Raw genomic sequence first — 19,911 nt, 5'->3', positions numbered from 1 at the left:
AAGGCTCAGGGCATGCTCTGCCCCCTTTAAAAGAGAAAAACTTCTTCTCTAATACTGGATGCCTGTAGGCAAGGGTATCTTATGGACTCCTAGTACCCCATTAGCCCTAAGGGTGGCATAGCTGATGTCTATAGTATCACCAAGTCCTTTCTTCATTCCTAAAGGTTCCTTCCCTTTCAGCTGCTAGCAGGGAACAAAATTGCTCAGTCTCAGCCCTAGGGTTTATATAGGCCTAGGGCCCTGCCTCTTCCGGTCAGCTAACCAGGTGCAGGTGCAGCCAATTCCCCCATTAGCCAGTTGTCATGGCAACCTGCACCTGGGCTCTTATCTGGCTCTTTGTATTCCCTCCCTGGGCAATCTGCTCTAAGAGCAGCAGGCACCTTAGTACTCTGCAACATGTGTCATGAATCCAATGTCTATATTTAGTCCATGATTTTTTGTATCCAGGAGGCTGATGAAGTGGAGTTCATAGGCTCATCTCTGAGAAGTGTTTTGTAAGTTTCCTTTGAGGATTAGAACTGAGAGATTGGGGAGAGAGTGGTTTCTTGTGAGAAATGTGCCCCCACAGGTAATTGGGTATTCCTGTCTTTGACAGATTTTCAGTGTGTGTTCATTCTGGTGCACAGTTGTTGTTTGGTTTCACTTACGTATTTTCCGTCAGGGCATTTGGTACATTAGATGAGGTATATTACATTTCTGAAGACGCACCTGTAAGATGCAGGGATGCTGATGATCACTGACTGCCTATCTTGTATGCATACCAGCCCAGCCTCTGGTTTCTTTACTATTTATTCCATCCAGGAAGAGCACACGCCAACTGCAGAGACTTTTTCAGCCTGACAAAAGGTTTTTAAACCTGAAAGCTTGCTAATTTTTTTCCCCCCAACTATTTAAGTTGGTCTAATAAAAGATATCAGATTCACTCAAAGAACCTTGTCTGCCTACGTCCTTAGACCAACATGGCTGCAACCTACACCACTGTAACCTGTCAAGCTAGCCTTTCTCCTGCAATTCTGCTGGCTCTTCACTGCTCCTAGCAATGGAGCTCCTATTTCACAGCCTTGCAGACTGTTTTAAACTCATTTCAATGAAGTGATACATATTTTTGCATCAGTCTTGGAACTGAATCATTTCAGCCCCAGGTATGAGTGAAGTTTGTAGTTTATTGTTAACGGAAGAAAAATAGGTGTTGTTTCATATATGAAAACGTACCTCCCCCTTTTCAAAATTGTAGTCACCCATGGACAACAAGTGATACAGCCATTTAACATTTGTAATAGGATATTGGAGCCTTTCACTTCCAAGGCACCACTTTAAATTTAGAATAAATTGTTATTGACTGAAAATTGTTAACATATATTGACTCTTTGGTTACCTATGTGAAACGATTTTATTTTTTCAGTTTGGTTTCCATTGCATAGATATACATAATATAAAATCACCACTACAGTTGGCAGTCACTAAAATGTCTGCTGAAAGCCTCAGTGGAGAGACCAATCACTGAATATCCATGAAAATGAAACTAATCTCCTTCCCTTAGAAAAGTTCCCTTTTGTACCATATGAAAATGGGGTAAGCAGTTATTGAACTCTAATTAATTAATCTATAATTCCACCATCCAATTCTAACTACCAAGATAGCCTGAGTAACGTGTCCACATTATTCTTGGTAGTGTTAGCATGATGTTATGGCCATGATGGTTCAGGAACTATGAGTGAGGCAAGGATTTCTTAGCGTGATATCATTGGACCAACTGCATAGTTAGGATAGAGTTAGACAAGCTTTCAAATGCAAGACTTAATAATTATTTTCCAACTATTTGGGTTGGTCTAATAAAAGATATCAGATTCACCCAAGGAACCTTGTCTGCCAGACATTCCTCTCACACCTAAAAGAGAACGCCTTGCATTCAATAGCTTGTCTAGCTCTATCCCAACTATACAGTTGACCCAATAAAAGATATCACTCTAAGAAATCCTTGCCTCTTGTATATATTATTCATGTCCTTCAATAGATAGGTATTCACTATGACATTAATTCTTCACTGCTTTGTGCTGCAAAGGAGAATCAGAATAGTTGCTTATTGAACACACTTTATATATGACAGCTGTGCCCATTAAGCATGTGCTTTGCCTCTGACCACCCAGTCTTTCTATGGGCACTGTTTCCAACTGATTGATCTGTATCTGTACTTATCTCAAGGGGCATTTTGCAATTAATCCCATTCTTAGACTGCTTCTCTAAGTCACAGCATCTATTTTTACTAGAGGTGCACCGATACATCAGTCCAATATTAGGTTGGCACCAATATAAAGAAAATTGACTGTATCGGAAATTGGCTTCTTTTTTTGCCTGATGTGGCCTATAATTTGGCTGATAAATGCCTTGTGGATGAATGCAGCCACTCAGAACATAGGCAGCAAGTCCAGCTGGTTAGTCTGTGGGGAAAGGGGAAGGGGAAAGGGAAGGGAAGGGGCATGGCCTGGCCTGGCCTGGCTAACCTGGCTGTGTATCAGAAATCAGATCAGTATCGGCCGATATACCTCCTTTAAAATTGACTATCGGTATCAGCCCCAAAAATCTCTATCAGTGCACCCCTAATTATTACTCTTGTGTTTCCTCAGCAGGTCCAACTGGATTTTGGCCACTGTTACTAGCTTTTCCTCCAAGAGCTGTAAATGGTATGAAAATACAATGACAAAGAACAGCTTATTCAAAGCAGAGTATTAAGGATTTTTGGAAGGCCCATAGCAAGCACAGCGAAAAGGGTTAAAACAAATGGCTAAACCTACATAGCCTTACCTAAACCTTTGCCTTTATTTGTTAATTTAAGCAGGTCCCACTCATCAGTCAGTGACTGCCAATACCAGTCAGTGAATTATAAATAAAAAAGAATATTTTCCAAAATATATTTTGAAAAGAGCAAACTCCAGAGTACAGGGGAAACAGGTGGGAGATTGGGAGAGGGCACTGAAGCAGTCTTTTGCACAGTTGCAACAGGTAAAGGTGACGTTGGGTGACCGGCACGTGGATGCTTGGCATGGTTATTAGGGTGTAGGTTGTAGCCGTGGTGGTCTAAGGACATAGGCAGACAAGGTTCCTTGGGTGAATCTGATATCTTTTATTAGACCAACCCAAATAGTTGGAGAATAGTTATTAAGCAAGCTTTTGGGTTCAAAAACCCTTCGTCAGGCTAAGGAAGTTTCAGCAGTTGGTGTGTGCTCTTCCTGGATGGAATGAAAAGTAAAGAAACCAGCGGCTGGGCTGGTTTGCATACAAGACAGGTAGTCAGTGAAAATGTAGACTGAGGAGTCAATGGGTGAGAGACTGGGGGGGGGGGGAAGAGAGAGAGAGAGAAGGGGGATGAAAGGGGAGAGATTCCTGGGGAGTCAGATGTCAGGCAGGTTATAATGTGTCATAAATCCAATGTCTATATTTAGTCCATGATTTCTAGTATCTAGGAGGTTGATGAAGTGGACTTCATAGGCTCGTCTCTGGGAAGTGTTTTGTAAGTTTCCTTTGAGGATCAGGACTGAGAGATGGGAGAGAGAGTGGTTTTCTTGTGAGAAATGTGCCCTCACCGGTAATTGGGTATTTCTGTCTTTGATAGATTTCCGGTGTGCATTCATTCTGGTACGCAGTTGTTGTTTGGTCTCTCCTACATATTTTCCATCTGGGCATTTGGTGCATTGGATGGAATATATTACATTTCTGGAGGTGCAGCTGTAAGACCCAGGAATCCTGATGGCTCTGTTGTGGGGTGTAGTAATAGTGGAGCCAATCCCTCAGATACCACCGCATTTGTACTGAGAACACCCAGGATTGTCACCTCACCAATCTTAAAAAGGCTTTCACCCAGCAAGGACACATTTCTCCAGAGAGGTAGATCACACGTTTGAAAGAGCCACCCAGATACCATGCGAAGAACTGCTGCAGTACAGAAGAAAACCCCCCACAAATCGCACACTGCTGGTTATGACATATCACCCCTCCCTTGAACCTGTATGGAAAATCCTCAAACAATTGCAACCCATACTAGAAAGAGACCCTATTTTTAAAAAGATCTTCCCAGAGCCACCCATCCTAGCCTTCAAACAAGCACCGAACCTCGCTAACCTCATCACTAAAAGCAAACTTCCTCAAGCCCAGAACACACCAAAAGGATCCAGACCGTGCTATGACAAGAAATACAAAACCTGCCAACACATCTCCACCACCCCCACTATTACTACACCCCACAACAGAGCCATCAGCATCCCAGGATCTTACAGCTGCACCTCCAGAAATGTAACACACCTCATCCAATGCACCAAATGCCCTGATGGAAAATATGTAGGAGAGACCAAACAACAACTGCGCACCAGAATGAATGCACACCGGAAATCTATCAAAGACAGAAATACCCAATTACTGGTGAGGGCACATTTCTCACAAGAAAACCACTCTCTCTCCAATCTCTCAGTCCTGATCCTCAAAGGAATGTCTCTCACCCATTGACTCCTCAATCTACATCTTCACTGACTGTCTTGTATGCAAACCAGCCCAGCCCCTGGCTTCTTTACTGTTCGTTCCATCCAGGAAGAGCACATACCAACTGCTGAAACTTCCTTAGCCTGACGAAGGGTTTTTGAACCCAAAAGCTTGCTTAATAACTATTCTCCAACTATTTGGGTTGGTCTAATAAAAGATATCAGATTCACCCATGGAACCTTGTCTGGCATGGTTATTGTAACAGGAATGAAAATGGACTGTCAAGTGAACCATATTGGTCACAAGACAGGTTGGCAGAGGTATAGGGTGTGGGTGCGTGTCTGTATGTATACACACACAAACGTACGTATATAGAAATAAATATTTTTGCAAAAAACCAAAAAAGCTGAAGGCTTGTACGAGCTGCAGGGCCGTGCCTCCGCGCATAGGGAAGGCTTCAGAGCGGTTGCGACTCTGCCCGGATGCTCGTCCCGGAGACGCCAGCCTGGGGCCCAGCAGCTCCCACCCCCAGCAAGGCGCCCCGCCCAGCGAGGCGGATGACGCGCGGGGACGCCAGCAGGTGCAGCCCAGCCACTGGCGGGAAGCGCGGCCGCCCTCGCAGCGCCTGCGCACTGGCCGCGAGCCGTTGCCTGCAGGAGGTTGGGGCACAGGGCGGCGGGTGGCGGGCGCGAGGCTGCAGAGGCGGCCGGGTGCTCGCAGCACAGCCCCCCCTTACCCCCGCCATGGCCGGGTGGGAGCAGCCGCTGCCTCGCGAGGATGGGGAGGCGCCGCTGCCACTGGAGGACGCGGAGCTGGCGCTGGCTGGGATCAACATGCTGCTGAACAACGGCTTCCGCGAGTCCGACCAGCTCTTCAGGAAGTACAGGTGCCCCCCGCGCCCCCCCCCCGCACCCTTAATGGCTTGTTCCGCCCCGGGGGGTCGCCCCTAGGCGCTGGGCGGGCGCATTGGCTGGGGGGGGCGTTGGTGATGGTACGTTCTAATTTCGTTGCGCTGCGCTGTGTAAGGGTTGCCAACCTGTGGGGGGAGGGGAGCTGCTCTTTCTCCCCCCCCCCCGCCCTTTGGTTGGCTTTCTAGGACGCCCACGGGCGCTGCCAGCTGATGGGGGGGAGGGCCCTTTCGGAGCCCAGGCCCCACTGCGGGTCTGTAGGAGACATGAGACTTCCCTCCTGGAACCCAGTCTCCTGCGTTACCAGTCTCAGCAGATGCACTCCTGGGTGTGTGTGTGTACATGCACATACATATGTATATATCCTTGTATGTATTTGGCTGCATGTGTACTCAGATGTGAATCTCCTCATTCCTCCCAGTTTGTGGGGGGGGGATGTTAAGCATAGGATGCTTTCCTAGTGCGTGTGGCTTCAGAGGGTGACTGCAGTCCTGCTCCCAAATTGCAGGGCACTTTTTCTTCCCTGTGGGGCCCTGTGTGTGCCCCTGAAGAGTTCACATGTGCCCACCAAGGGGCTGAGGTGCTGTGATGCCGCCTGTCCCCAAGAAGACTAAATGTGATGGGTTTTATGGCCCCGGCGGTTTCTTTTTTTTGCTGCCTGTCAGTGTGTCCTTGGAAGTCACTGTACAGGAGAGCGAGGGGTTGTGACTGGTGGCACATGGCAACGGGTAGCTTGCCATGTTAGTCTGAAGTTGGGCAGAAGACAGGGTAGAGGTAGTTTCTAAATGATTGGTGTCCCTGTTTGGAACAGCGGATTGACTTAGATCAGCATTTCTCAACCCATAGGTCAAAAGAATATATGAAAGGGTTGTGAACAAACCTAAAAAATGGATCAGTAAACTTTAAATGGGTTCTCCTTTAAAGGAGAAAAACATGGGACATGGGGGCAGGTTGGCAGAGATCCAGCCTGCGAGGGGTTGCTTGGGGGGGCCCCATTTCCCCACACAGTCCCCACCCTGCCCCACACACTGAGGGACTGGGGCTTGTGGGCAGGGGACAGTGGGTCAGGACTGAGGGGCACTGAGTCAAGACTGGCCATCATTGTTTATAAATGGGTCTTGGTACAAAAAAGGTTGAGAACCACTGGCCTAGATGACCTCTTGAGGTCCGTGCCAGCCCTAATGTTCTCTGATTCTGTGAGAGTGACAGCAGATCATTGCATGCTACCATGATGAAGGCTGTAAGGGTAGTTAATAGAATGTGCATTGCATTAGGTCTAGATGAGTGTTTTCGACTGTTTTTAGACTTAAGGCAGACCTTGAAAATGCCAGGTCTCAGCTTTCTCATTTTTTTCACTACAGAAAAATAAGAGAGCCCTTCTTCCATTGCAAAGTATTCAAAAAGATCACAGCAGGGCAGAATGCTTTTGGCACTGTGGATTTCTATTGGAAAACTCTGAGTTTATCCTGTGAATTATGTGTAGGTGTGTGCATACCTAACAGTGCTAATATTGCACAGTGCTTGGCATAGCCCTTAAAGGGCTCTCGCAGTACCCCAGGCCGCTGTGACAGCCTAGGTAAGAATCACAAGTTTAGATTTATAAATGAAGAAGTTGCTTTGCAGAAATTATTCAAAAGTAATAGCAGATGTTGTTCCTCTTTTGAAAACTTCTGTTGTCATATGTGTTTGACATGTTGTCATATATCATTCTGTGTTTCTTGCTTAACTGAGACGAATGATTCCTTTAAGGGCAGCTTATAGAACGAGCGAGCGAATGAATAAATAAATAATTAAATAAATGCGCCTGATGTGTGTTATACACTTTTCTAAATAATGCATGCGTACTAGAGCCCTTGTCTGTATCAGAAATATTTGTTGAAGGCCTAAGTTGACTGAAAGAATATGCTTGCAAGCATCCTTAATATTTCACTTACAAAATATAAAACTTGATATAAGTAGAATTTGGGGGGGATAAGACTTACAAGCAAAGAAACTAAGGCACACAAAGGGACAGTAACAAAGATAAATGTATGTTTCCGATTCCTAGCTGCTTGTGTTTTGTAACTAAGTGTGTTACATTGCTGTTGGTGTGTAATTCTGGTAGTTATAACTAACTGATATTTTTGAAGCTGAAGATTTGGGTCTGGATATTGTGTTCTTTATACATCTAAACCCCACAATTAATGTTAATTACCCTTTTAGCTCATTGGACTTGTAGGTGCTTGAAATTTGCAGGCCATAACCTATTTCTGAGATGTCTTTTGTGGTGAACTGTTACTGTGGTTTTGTCTTAGTGTGCGTGGTGCTGCTTTTAATTGTCCTAATTTGAGAGCAGTATAGGAATTGGAATTGTACACTGGTTGATATAGTGTGTAGTATTATTAAGATACAGAATTGCTACAATCATACACTTTAAATGTGTGTACACATTTATGTTGAGCATAAAGGCTGTTAATAGTTGTATCATCTGCAGATTGCAAAATTTATTTACCTGGAACTTTTTTATTTTTGAAGTCTTTTTTTTAATATCCAGCTTTTTTGGTAGTTCAACAGTGTAAGGATCAGAGATAAAATAAAATTATATAGGTTATTTGTACATACTATATTTGCTATCAGCTTCTTTCATACTACAGTAGTCAGTGAATCTTAAACATTACTCCTCATACATTTCAGTCTCCCCTCTTCCCCTTTTTAAAAGAAGGTGCCCTAGGATTCTGTGCAATAGTTAATCTTGCCATGTGAGCATTTACTGTAAGATGCTGATCAAATCTACTTAACCTGAAAATGGATTGAGTGGGCTTGTGATTCATAGCTTGATAATAACTGGCCTAATTGTAATTTTAAATTTGTTAAATCTAGTGATTGAAATGTCATTAAAGGTGAAAAAGGAATACCTAAGACTTTGAAGAACTACTGCTTTTGTTTAAACAACCTACAGACAAAGTAGTTCAGGTTTCGTTAGGTATAACTTGTGTTTTAACTTTCTCAGTTATTTTTCTGCCATTTTCATCTTTCACTTGTTTGTACAGTATAACCTTATAAATACAGATATAAAAAATCTGGAATTTAAAAAATCCAGCACTTCTAAAAAAAATACCCTACATTGTGGAGTAGCAGTGGCTGATCTTGGAGCAGTGGAGGGGGAAGCTTACGCATGGCACCTGCCGCTACCATCCACCACCCCATGCTGCTACTCTGCATGTGGCTGCTGCTCCGGTTTAAAAAATTCTGGAATTTTCAAATTTCTGGCAGGTGCTCGGTCTCGAGCGTGCCGGATTTATGAAGTTATATTTTATTACTAGTGCATATGCTCTTACTTCAATCCTCATAAGAAACATTATCATACACTGCTTTGTAGCTATTTGTCATTGACACACATTTTTTGTCCTTGTATGCCTAAATATATGGTCTTAGAAATAGTCTCTTCTAAATGGGACAGCTGGACCAAACAATAGCGTCTCCCAGTAGCTGTATTGAGAGTTGTTCATTTGATTTAAAGTTAAATATTTATTTAATCATTGACACAGGAGGCAGTCTAGAAAATGGTGCCTTTAATTTAGTACATACATGTGTATATATAAAATGATACAGACATGTAAAGGCTCCTCTTAAAAAGGCGAGAAATACTACTTTCCCACTTAGATACCTGTTCACAATACATGAAAAAAAGTTTGATTGTGAGAAAAATACAAGGGAGTACCTTTCAAACTATGGCTCGCAATAAACTTTCTCCTGTTTACTCATAGTCTAAAGGAAGCAGTTGAACTTGCTATTATGTGTGTCAAGCCATGCAGATAATTGCAGCTGGAATTGATTGGTTTTGTATGCTATTTTGTCAGGGTAAAATTTGTGACTTGCCCTATTTTCAAGAACAGCTAACAGATGAGCATAATCAGAGCTTGAAAAATCCTCTGCTGTCAGCAAGTATGTAGCTGTCTTGTGTGAGTACCATTGACTTCTGCAGAGGCCTTATTTAAATAAGCTTAGATTCTAGCCCTAGTCATTGTAGTGACAGCCGTTGAAATGGGAACCAAATATAACCTGATGAAGTATTTTTCTTAGTTTGGAGCTGACAGCTCCAGGGTCTGTGGTGCTTGTAAGTTTTGTTGGGTTGCCACAGAATTAAATTAACTCAAATTTCTCTGTTGCTATTCAAATCCATTTGAACATCACTGAAAGTAACAAAATCGATTAATACTACTCTCCTTGTTTCTTGTAGCTTTTGTTAGTGCAAGTGGAAATAGACCTGGGATCTAGTCATCAGAAAGGGTGCAGAGCGGAGACTGAGGTGGGGCAGGTTAAAAGGGTACAGCTGATGTTCTCCCTTTCCTTCCTGACTCCACTAACTAGAATTCAGAGATGGCATCTGATGACACACAAGAGAACCTTGCAGGGAAGCACTTCAATAGAAATCCAGCACCCTTTCCTTTCCCAGGCTCAGAGACATCCGAGTTTTCACCTGATTTTTGACTGTGTTCCTATGTAGTAAAAGATAGTGGGATAAGTAAGCAAAGTATGATAATTGAGAGATTGTTTGAAGAAGAAATAATTAGGAGGTAGTAGGGAAAATCTGAGGTGGTTGTAGACAGGAGAATATAGTGGAGGACAAAGCAGGAACATGCGCACCTTGTTTGCTGTAAGAAAAGAGATGGAGGACACCAAATAGGAGAAGAAAAGTAAGTTGTATTTTACTTAAACTTCATTGTAACATTAGCAAGCTTAGATTTAGTGCCTTACTGTTGGACTTAAGAGACCAAAGCTAGGACCTTCTTGCGTTATATGAAGAGCAAAAAAGGTGGTCCCTGTCCTAAGGACCTTTTATTTGAAATAGGATAAGAGAGAACAGATGAATGGTAGGAAAGGAGATGGCGAATCTGTTGGTCAGCGTGCTAGCAGTGTTTCTTGTAGGAATCATAGCAAACGAATTTTGAGAAGGAGAGCAGTGAGATGACTTTTCTGATGTTTATAGAGTTCCTATCAAATTTGAGAGGCAGCAAGGGCGGAAGATGCTATTTGAAAATTTAACGAGTTGGAGACAGGTTTTCCCTCATCATAGACTGAGCAGGGCAGGCCACTGCCATTTTGACAGTGAATGAGATGGTGAGGATCTTGAAAGTGAAGACATGTACCCATTGTTTGATGCAGAAGTAGAGGAGGAGCTGTTGGAGGGCTGTACAGTGCAGGATTTGGGGGTTAAAGCCACAGGCTAGAGAAGTTATTTTAGAAGTAGCTTTTCTGAATGGATAAAAGGGAGATTGCATTTGACAGGACAAGGAAGCATGTTGCAGCAGGACTGAAGCAGGGTGAGAGCAAGGGCCAAATTTCTAGATGTATTGCTAAAAAGGAAAAAATATAATAATCAGTAAGACTTTGATGTGACACCCTGGAGAGATGACTTAAATCTGATGCTGACTTTATAGCCCTGTGTGATAGAGGGGGTCATGGTGGTGAAATGGGAAGTAGTCAAGAGAGCTGAGGAAGAAGAGGAGCTCTTTTTTTAGCTGTGTTGAGCATGACAGCTAGATATCCACAGGGAAATGTAAGAAAGGAAAGCTAAAGTTTTGCTTTAGAAAGAAGTGATAAGTCTGAAGTGTGGGGAGTTAGGTCTGTTATGGCTGCAGAGAAATGATATTTGCATCTTATTCCTTTAAATCCCAGGGGAGCGACTTTGTGGAAGAAAATGTGCAGTACAGACATTTTTCATTTTTGCTCTTAGGCTTATTCCTTGAGCTAGCAGTTTTCTTGGTGAGTTATTCAGGCTGTTGTGGTCAGTCGTTTCTAATCTTGTCCATAACCTCTGTGAAAAGCACATAAATCAATTTTAATCCCTTGTTTATAAGTTTCATTACATTCTCAAACATCTAAGCGTGACAACCTCAAAACTAGTGGGCCGCATCCAGATGAGTTCAGCTGTGCGGTATATGGCATGTTCATGTACTTCACGTTCAGTTGTTCTCTGCACTGCAATGCAGCAGTGTGGAGGGTTTTTTTGACCCTTGGATATAATTAAATGTTGGGATGATGGTTTTTAAACTGAAGTCAAAAGAGAGTGGTAAGGACTTTTGAAAAGCTCAAGCTAAAAAGTAAATAGTACGATATTTAGAAATGGCAATAAAAAAAAATTAAAGAGGTGAAGACAAAGCTAGAAAGGTCCCATTAAAGTGAGGATAACAATTACCATATTAACCTGAATCCAAGATGACTTTCAAATTTAAGATGACCCCCAATAATTATATTCTATATGTGGAATGTCCCCTCCACTGCTGTGGCCCCTTCACCATCCCTGCCCCTTGCCGGGGCTGAAACCACTGCTGAGCTTTCACTTGACCTGGGCCAACATTGAATCCAAGACCAGGCTTCCCCCCCACCACACCATGTCATTTTGGGGGAAGAACCCGGGGGGAGGGGGGTCCAGATCTCATCTTGCATTCAATTTTAAATATTATATAATGGAAAAATTTTGAGGGGCATTATACAGGCTGAGAAGCAAGGAAGTATAGTAAATGGGGAAGGCAGGTGAATGGTGAAGAAATACAAAGATAACACTTGCTTCACAGCTTTTGAACTGACTGAAGAGAGGCTTTTGAAATACTAGAAAAGATAGTGTATCAAAAACCAAGAGAGTAGCTTGCAGCAAGTAAACTATGATTTTTGCTGCATCAGAAAAATTGCAGTTAGGTCAGTTTTTTTTAGAGCTACAGGGATTTAATATGAAAACAGTTAATTGTATGGAGAGATTACTATGCCTCTAATTGGTGACAGTTAGAAAGTAGGTTTTTTTCAGTTGAGAAGGACCAGTGGCTATATAGAAAGGAGCTGAAAAAGTAACAAGTGCTCAAATTTAATTTAAGCTATTAATATAAGGATCAGTTGTCACAACCAAAATATTGTAAAATTTATTTAAGTTTTACTATTTTTAGTGAAGACAAAATTTATTGTTCCCGACTTCCTTCATAGGTTACTTTTCAGTGAAAAAAAAGAGTTGCCTCTTCTCTTTCATCCACTGGTGATGTGTGGGATGGTGATAATTTTTTGTGATATGCAACACACTGCTGAGCTAATTAGGAGCATAGGACTAAAATTGGTTAAGCGAAGTATATACAAAAATGGAGGTTCTAGTGGTAACAAACTCTAGAAATAGCAGCACAGACTTCTGAGCAGGCATTCTGGGAAATGAACTTGGCCATAGTATGTAAAATTAATGGCTTACGACATCTCTGTAGATGGTGAAAAAGAGGAATGATATGAATGAGGTATATTCAGTGATGAATAGTAACACAAAATTGAGTTAATTTTAAAGTATAAATTCAAATTGTGTACTATGTTTCTTGGTTCCAATTAATGTGTATCATTTGATCATAATTTGAACTTTGCTAATTTCTGATTTAAATTACTAATATATTTAGATAAGATACTGACTAACAAACGGTTTGTGCAGTCTTTTCTAAGATTGTATTTGCACAAATCATGCTATATTTAATTAAATAATTATCTGTTAAATAAATGGACTTAAAAGGCCATGAGTTTTAGTATAGCTCTTTTGTATTGTTTAAGACTTATCTGCCATTTTAAAAATATTAGGTTAGGTAGTTTAAGATTCATCCATACATTTGTAGCATTTCTTACATTTCAGTTTTCATTACTCTTATTTTTCCATTCATTGTTTTGGGAATTAAACCTATTACTTGTATTTATTTCACATTTTTATTATATAATATTAATACTTGACCATGTTGATAGTATCTTTTAATTCCTTTGTGAACTGAGTAATCAAAATTCTTAATAGACTTGAGAATATATTGCTAATTTAACAATGCCTAAAAGGGGAAAATGTACTTGAAGATGTCTTACTAATTCTGTCTCTCTCTAAATAGTAGTGTAATATATAGTTCATAGTATATAGTGTGTGCATATTATAAAAAGTTCTGTTTGTATTCTTTCAGTCACTGGTCTGGTAGCAGATAAGAGACCTGCAGACACTGTGCTCTGGTCTATGGGAAGGGATCGTGTGTCTTTCATCTCTCGAGTTTCACAAACTGTACAAATTGCTGTTGACATTACCAGCGCTTATTTAATACCCGTTTGATGTTTGCCGGTTTGTACACATGTATATACTTGTTTGGACTGTTCAGCTTGCAGTCTTGATCAGCAGGACCAAGCATTGAAGCAAAATTTCCCTCCTTGCCTTAATCCTACTGACTATGAGCATAACTGTGGAGAAAAACCAACAGGAAACTCAGTTTACTGTCCCTGGTAGATCTTACTTTTAGCTTCTGTTCAGACTGGTAGTAAGTTCAATCACTTTCATCAGTAAGAGGCAGAAGTGAGGTGTGAAACTGGGACAGGCAGACTGAAGTGGACAGTATAGAAATAAAAGAAGTAAAATGTTTTAATAGCAAGAAAAATGTGGCGATTAGAAGTTTACAAGTTCATAGCAAGAGGGGTTCAAATGGGAACCATTCTTTGAAAATTATCGGGTTCCTTCAGGGGTGAAGGAGGGGAGATTTGCCCCTGTCATGAAGAGAGACATGAAAATTATTTAAAGTTGTTGGTGTGGGGGAATTGTCTTGCCATTTTCTGGTAAGTTGCTTTGCTATCTATCTGCCTCAGTGAGAAAACTCAGATTTTGCCATGATAGATGATTATTCACCTAAACCCTTGAGGACATGAGTTAAACTTTCAAAAAGAATATTTTAATTCATAAAAAATTAATCTCGTGTCATGTGTTGTGTAGGGAAGTACTCCCTGTAGCATTTGCTGTTTCAAAAGTGCTAAATTTAAGATTTCTGACAGTATCTACACCAGTGGTTCTTAACCTTTTAAGACTTGAGGCATCCTTTGTTAAGTTCAGGGCACTCCTCAGAATATGCCAACTCTTAGTTTTTACTCACTTTCTACCTGCAGAACAAGTAGTAGATTCTTCTATTGCAGAGAACTTGGACTGTAACAGGTCAGAATGTTTTTAATGCTATGAATTTCTATTTGAAATCTCTGAGTTTATCTTGTGAGTTATAATTGTGCATCCAACAGTTCTAACATAGCATGGCATCCTGCGGTACCCTTGAAAAGCACCTCATAGTGCTGTGGAACCCTAGTTGAGAATCACTTGCATAATAATGTACAAAAGTGCTTATATGTCTGTTCCTATTGCAGGAGTACTCACTGTGCTGCTTCATGTCTAATACCTCACTAGGCTTTTGGAATATTAACGTCTTGAATTTTTTCACTGATGTTTCAGGGGTGTAGGCTGTAGCTGCGTTGGTCTAAGGACATAAATTGGTCTAATAAAAGATATCAGATTCACCCAAAAAACCATGTCTACCTAAATAGTTGGAAAAAAGATTTAAGCAAGCTTTTGGGTTTAAAACCCTTCATCAGGCTGAAGAAATTTCTGCAGTTGGTATGTACTCTTCCTGGATGGAATGAAAAGTAAAAAAGCCAGAGGCTGGGTTGGTATGCATACAAGATAGGCAGTCAGTGAAGATGTAAATTGAGGAGTCAGTGGGTGAGAGACAGGCTGGGGGTCGGGGAGGTTGGCGGGAGAAGGGGGAAGAATAGTGGCGAAGCACCTGGGGAGTCAGATGTCAGGCAGGTTATAATGTGTAATAAATCCAATGTCTATACTTAGTCCGTGATTTTTAGTATCCAGGAGGTTGATCAAGTGAAGTTCGTAGGCTAGTTTCTGAAAAGTGTTTTGCAAGTTTCCTTTGAGGATCAGGACTGAGAGATTGGAGAGAGAGTGGTTTTCTTTTGAGAAATGTGCGTATTTTTGTCTTTGATAGATTTCCGATGTGTGTTCATTCTGGTGCACAGTTGTTGTTTGGTCTCTCTGTATTTTCCATCAGGGCACTTGGTGCGTTGGATGAAATATATTACATTTCTGAAGGTGCATCTGTAAGATCTGGGAATGCTGATGGCTCTGTTGTGGGGTGTAGTAATAGTGGGGGTGGTGGAGATGTGTTGGCAGGTTTTGCATTTCTTGTCGTGGCATGGTCTGGATCCGTTCGGTATGTTCTGGGCCTGAGGAAGTTTACTTCTGGTGATGAGGTTAGCGAGGTTCGATACTTGTTTGAAGGCTATGGTGGGTGGCTCTGGGAAGATCTCTTTAAGATTAGGGTCTGTTTCTAGTATGGGTTGCAATTGTTTGATGATTTTCTGTATGCGTTTGAGAGAGGGATGATATCATAACCAGCGGTGTGCGATTCACGGAGGGTTTACTTCTGTACTGCAGCAATTTTCCACGTGGTATCCAGGTGCCTCTTTCAAATGTATGGTCTATCTTTCTGGAGGAGTGTCCTTGTTGGGTGAAAACCTTTTTAAGATTGGCGAGATGGCAATCTTAAGAATCACCAGCTGACTCCTCAATTTACATCTTCACTGACTGCCTTTCTTGCACACATACCAACCTTTGGCTTCTTTACTATTCATTCCATCCAGGAAAAGCACATGCTAACTACAGAAACTTCTTTAGCCCGACAAAGGGTTTCTAAACCCAAAAGCTTGCTTAAAATTTTTTTCCAACTATTTAAGTTGGCCTAATAAAAGATATCAGATTCATCCAAAGAACCTTGTCTTCACTGACGTTTGACATATAGCAAGCAGATTTTACTTTTAACTTGAGAACTCGTTGCCAAGCAGGAATTGATGGAGCTCATGTGGATAATTAAGCTTGCTTAATAACTATTTTCCAACTATTTGGGTTGGTCTAGTAAAAGGTATCAGATTCACCCAAGGAACCTTGTCTGCCCATGTGGATAATATAAATACTGTTTAAAAGTTGATGTAGACTTTGCAGAAAGATTGTTATGCTTTAACAGTAGACTTATATATGTGTATGCATTGCAGATTCTGCAAGGAGATGGGCAAGATTTGCTTTAATAAACCTGGGAACTATATGGGTAGCGGAAAAGTAGTGGCGCATGCATCATAGGTGTATGGACATGAATGTGATAGTCAGCCACATCTCATGATTTTGATACTAGCAAAATGCCGAATTAAATTTTGGTGTGTTTTATACTCTAAAGCCCTAAATCATTTCCTGAGTCCATTTCTGACAAAATGATGGCAACTCTTTTAGAGCAGAATGAGAGGGTATCTTCAACTGTAGCCAGATCAGACCTTTTTAGTCTATCAGAATAAACAAGGTATAGATTAAAAAATATGCTCAAGTGGTATTAATACAACATCAGAATTAATGGGCAAGAAGCAAGGGAAAATCAATAACTCATTTTATTTTCTATTGCTAATAAGCTACAGGAGCATTTACTTTTCCAGTAGTACCTACCTCCAAAATATGGCCATATAGTGTGTACATCTCTCTGCCTTCCTCTGTTTCAGAATTTAGTTTCACAAGACAGAAACTGTGCTCTCAGACTTGAGTGTCAACTGTCTTTATGATTATTTCCATACACCATCCAATGATTCTTAACTAAACATTTCCACAGAAATACATATGTAATTGCAACCCTGAGTGTCTAAGGAACACTAATGTAAAATCCATTTTAATAAGGGAAACTAGCTTCATCAGACATGAAATACAGGAAACCTTAATTTTTGACTCAGCCTGATAGTTTCCTGTCTTGAACAGCATGAAGAGATATGGAAGGTATTTTTAAAGAGAAATATGCAACATTCTATTTTTAAATATTGCACAAATGGTCAAGGAAAATGGGATAGGCAGAGACATGAACAGGTAATGATATGAAGAAAAATGTGGATTGTCTTTTCTCTCACTCCTTTTCAGCTCTGCTTTTTTTCAGTTGTAAAATAAGTGCCTATTAACATTATGTAACATTATGTGCGTGCCTTTAAATGGGGCAAAGTAAGCATCTTTTTTTCTGAGGCAAAATTAGTCATTTTAAGATCCCCAGTGAAGTGATGACTCATGCATTTTTGTGGCATCAAGTATTAAGATGCTGTTAAGTATTAAGATGCTATTAAGATAATATAAACACTTGTATTTTTACAGTAAAAATGCTTTCTGTGTTGCAGCTTGGGATTCAGACCATTAAATAATATTTAGAAGGAAATTTTATTGGAAAAAGAATAGAAACAATTTAGGATTTTCACATATTTCTAGACTTCTTTTACTGTGCATCAGTTGCACTTTTAAATTTAGTCTTGATAATGTATTACAGTGTTTAAAAATTAGCTTAATGCACAGCTCCAACTAAATTTCACCCCCCCCCCTCTTTAGCCATTAAGCAAGCAAGCTAGTCTTAACCATAATTTAGTAAATGGCCAAATATGGTAAGTGAGAGGAGTAAGAAAAATATCCAAGATGATGGTACTGATTGCAGTATCTTTTAAAGCATAGAAATAATTCAGTAGAAGCAACTGTCAGTGTTCACACAATGCATCTGAGCAAATGAGGAACAGGAGAATTGGTATTATACTGTTGTTTTACACAAGAAAGGTGATAAAGTCCTTAGATTCTTTATTGATCACTTTTTCAGTGCTACCGATATTCTGGACCCATGAATTCACTTCAGCAGTTGATCTTGCTGGCCACCCTTTGGATTTTTTTCACTACTTGACATGTTCATCCTAAAACATATCACTTAAGGAACCAATATCTCTTTATGATGATAATACCATGTTTTAAGAAATTTGTGGAGCCAGCTAGTCTTGGCTTTGTTCTCTTGAGAAAAGAACACGTGTATGATCCTTGTAGTATTACGTTTGGGGGAAAAAAAATCCGAAAAACAAACCTCTGCAATTCTTTGGAAGCTGTCTAAAGATAATATTTAAGGAAAAAAGATTACTACTTTTTTTTAAAAAACAGTAACAACCTATATTAATTTATGCTTCCTTCCAGTTGTTTTCCTCTTGAATTCCAGGGAAGATTAATAAAGGAGCTAGATTAGTAAAAGAGTTAGACTTTCAAATACGAATTTGCTGACTACAAACATTCTACTGCTTCACAATTCTTACATTGATCTATATAATTCAGGATTGTAAATGCTCATCCAGAAAAGAGTGCTGAAACACCATAGAAAACAAAAAAAGATGATAACAGTGGTAAAGTCCATTAATGGATTACAAGCCAGACTAATAAATATGTAAAATGAGGTGATAAGCATATTGTTAAGATGTTTAGGAGATGCAAAGGTCAGTAAACAAGGTAAATTGCTGTAAAGAGAGATTGACAGACCATTTTAATTTCAGTAACAACTCTGTCATCTGAAACTGCAGAGTAGTATACAAAATATCTTGCTGTTAAAATTGGGAGGAGTAAAATGTGGAAATAAGAGTAAAAATATAGAGCTCTTGATTCCAAAATTATACTTTTTATTAGACCAACTGGAACAGGTTGTATGTCTTTTTGTCTTAGACCAACATGGCTATCAAGTATACCCCTGAAATAAGAGTAACAGATTTAATTTAAAGCCAATCTACCAATACAGGAAACATTAAACAAAATACTTGCAGTTCTGTTTACTTGGTGACAATAAATTTGTACATTTTGCATATTATATCCATATTGTTAGGAATAAGCAAGTTAGGTCAAAAAGAGGAAAAAACTGTTAATCTAACTGACCCCACTATAACTGTTAATCTAACTGACTCCCATCGGTCTTGCTTTTGTGAGCCTAACTGGAAGTGGTATATTAAAAATACTGAAGCAGAAAAATGCATTAGTCTTTCAGTTGCCATTTTGATCTCCTTTAATTTGAATGCATTTTCAAATGCAAAGTTAATTTGTGATCAGCACCCAGGCACATTTTGAATGCATCTGTCCTGCTTATTGTAGTACTGTGAAAAAATGTCCTGATCTATATGTGAATGTGGTTGCTTTTTGTTAAGAAATCTACATGGTGCAAGGCAGCTTTTTGCAGGAATATCCAAGCTCTCACTACATGCATTAGTTCTGGAATTACAGTAGATTTAGCTGTTTGTGTAATGTTGTGTCTAGACTAATATACTACTTAGAGTCCTAAAGCCAAGTTGTGTAGAGCTAGCTTAAGTATCTCTCAGAGTACTGTTGCCACTTTTCTGCCATTGATTCCATGATGGACAACCATTCAGAAGCACTTTGGATGTCCTGGGACAAACTGTACTTTTAATAGATCAGCCTTTTGAAAATGCCATGGTTTTGCTGGTGTTGTGGTCATTTATGTGTTAGTAGGACATCTGGGATCATAGCCTGTGGTTCCTTGTGGTGGAGTATGCTGAACTGTTACGATACTTTCTTTCTCCATGTGGGAAAATTTGTGCTTTCAGGTGCATGATGGAGATTATGGGAAGATACTGGAATATTTATCAGCATCTGAGAGGTTTATACTACATCCTTACTGTGATGGGGCAGAGGCTGGCCTGAGTGGGAGCAGCACCTAGCTATTAGCCATAACCCAGGAGTGGCAATCTAGTTTGAGTTGAAAGCACCACTAAACTCAGCTCAGATGTTCTGGTGTGAACAGAAGCCAGCTTAGAGAAAGCACTTGTAAGAGAAGAACTCAACCATGGAGAGAAGACATAAGTGGTGTTCACAGTTAGGCAAATAATGGACACTTTTACACAAGTGCTGCAGTGC

The 19,911-nt window shown here is 40.4% G+C and overlaps 1 protein-coding gene across 2 annotated transcripts in view; it reads left to right on the top strand.

Moving 5' to 3' along the window:
• Positions 1-5,093: 5,093 nt before the first annotated feature.
• The window catches only part of TTC39C (tetratricopeptide repeat domain 39C), a 64,209-nt gene continuing 49,391 nt past the window's right edge, over positions 5,094-19,911 (top strand). Inside the window, exon 1 of one of the 2 annotated variants that reach the window (XM_006264484.4) lies at positions 5,094-5,356. In XM_006264484.4, coding sequence (XP_006264546.1) covers positions 5,214-5,356 — 143 coding nt within the window. In that variant the 5' untranslated portion in view covers positions 5,094-5,213. Of the gene's footprint in view, positions 5,357-5,392; positions 5,462-19,911 lie in introns of those variants that run through there. The other variant, XM_019487240.2, reaches the window with a different exon arrangement.

This window comes from Alligator mississippiensis, chromosome 3, assembly GCF_030867095.1.
Source record: "Alligator mississippiensis isolate rAllMis1 chromosome 3, rAllMis1, whole genome shotgun sequence".
NCBI classification, from domain to species: domain Eukaryota; kingdom Metazoa; phylum Chordata; order Crocodylia; family Alligatoridae; genus Alligator; species Alligator mississippiensis.
Note: the sequence above shows the minus strand (reverse complement) of the source record. Positions and strands in the feature narration are given on the sequence as shown.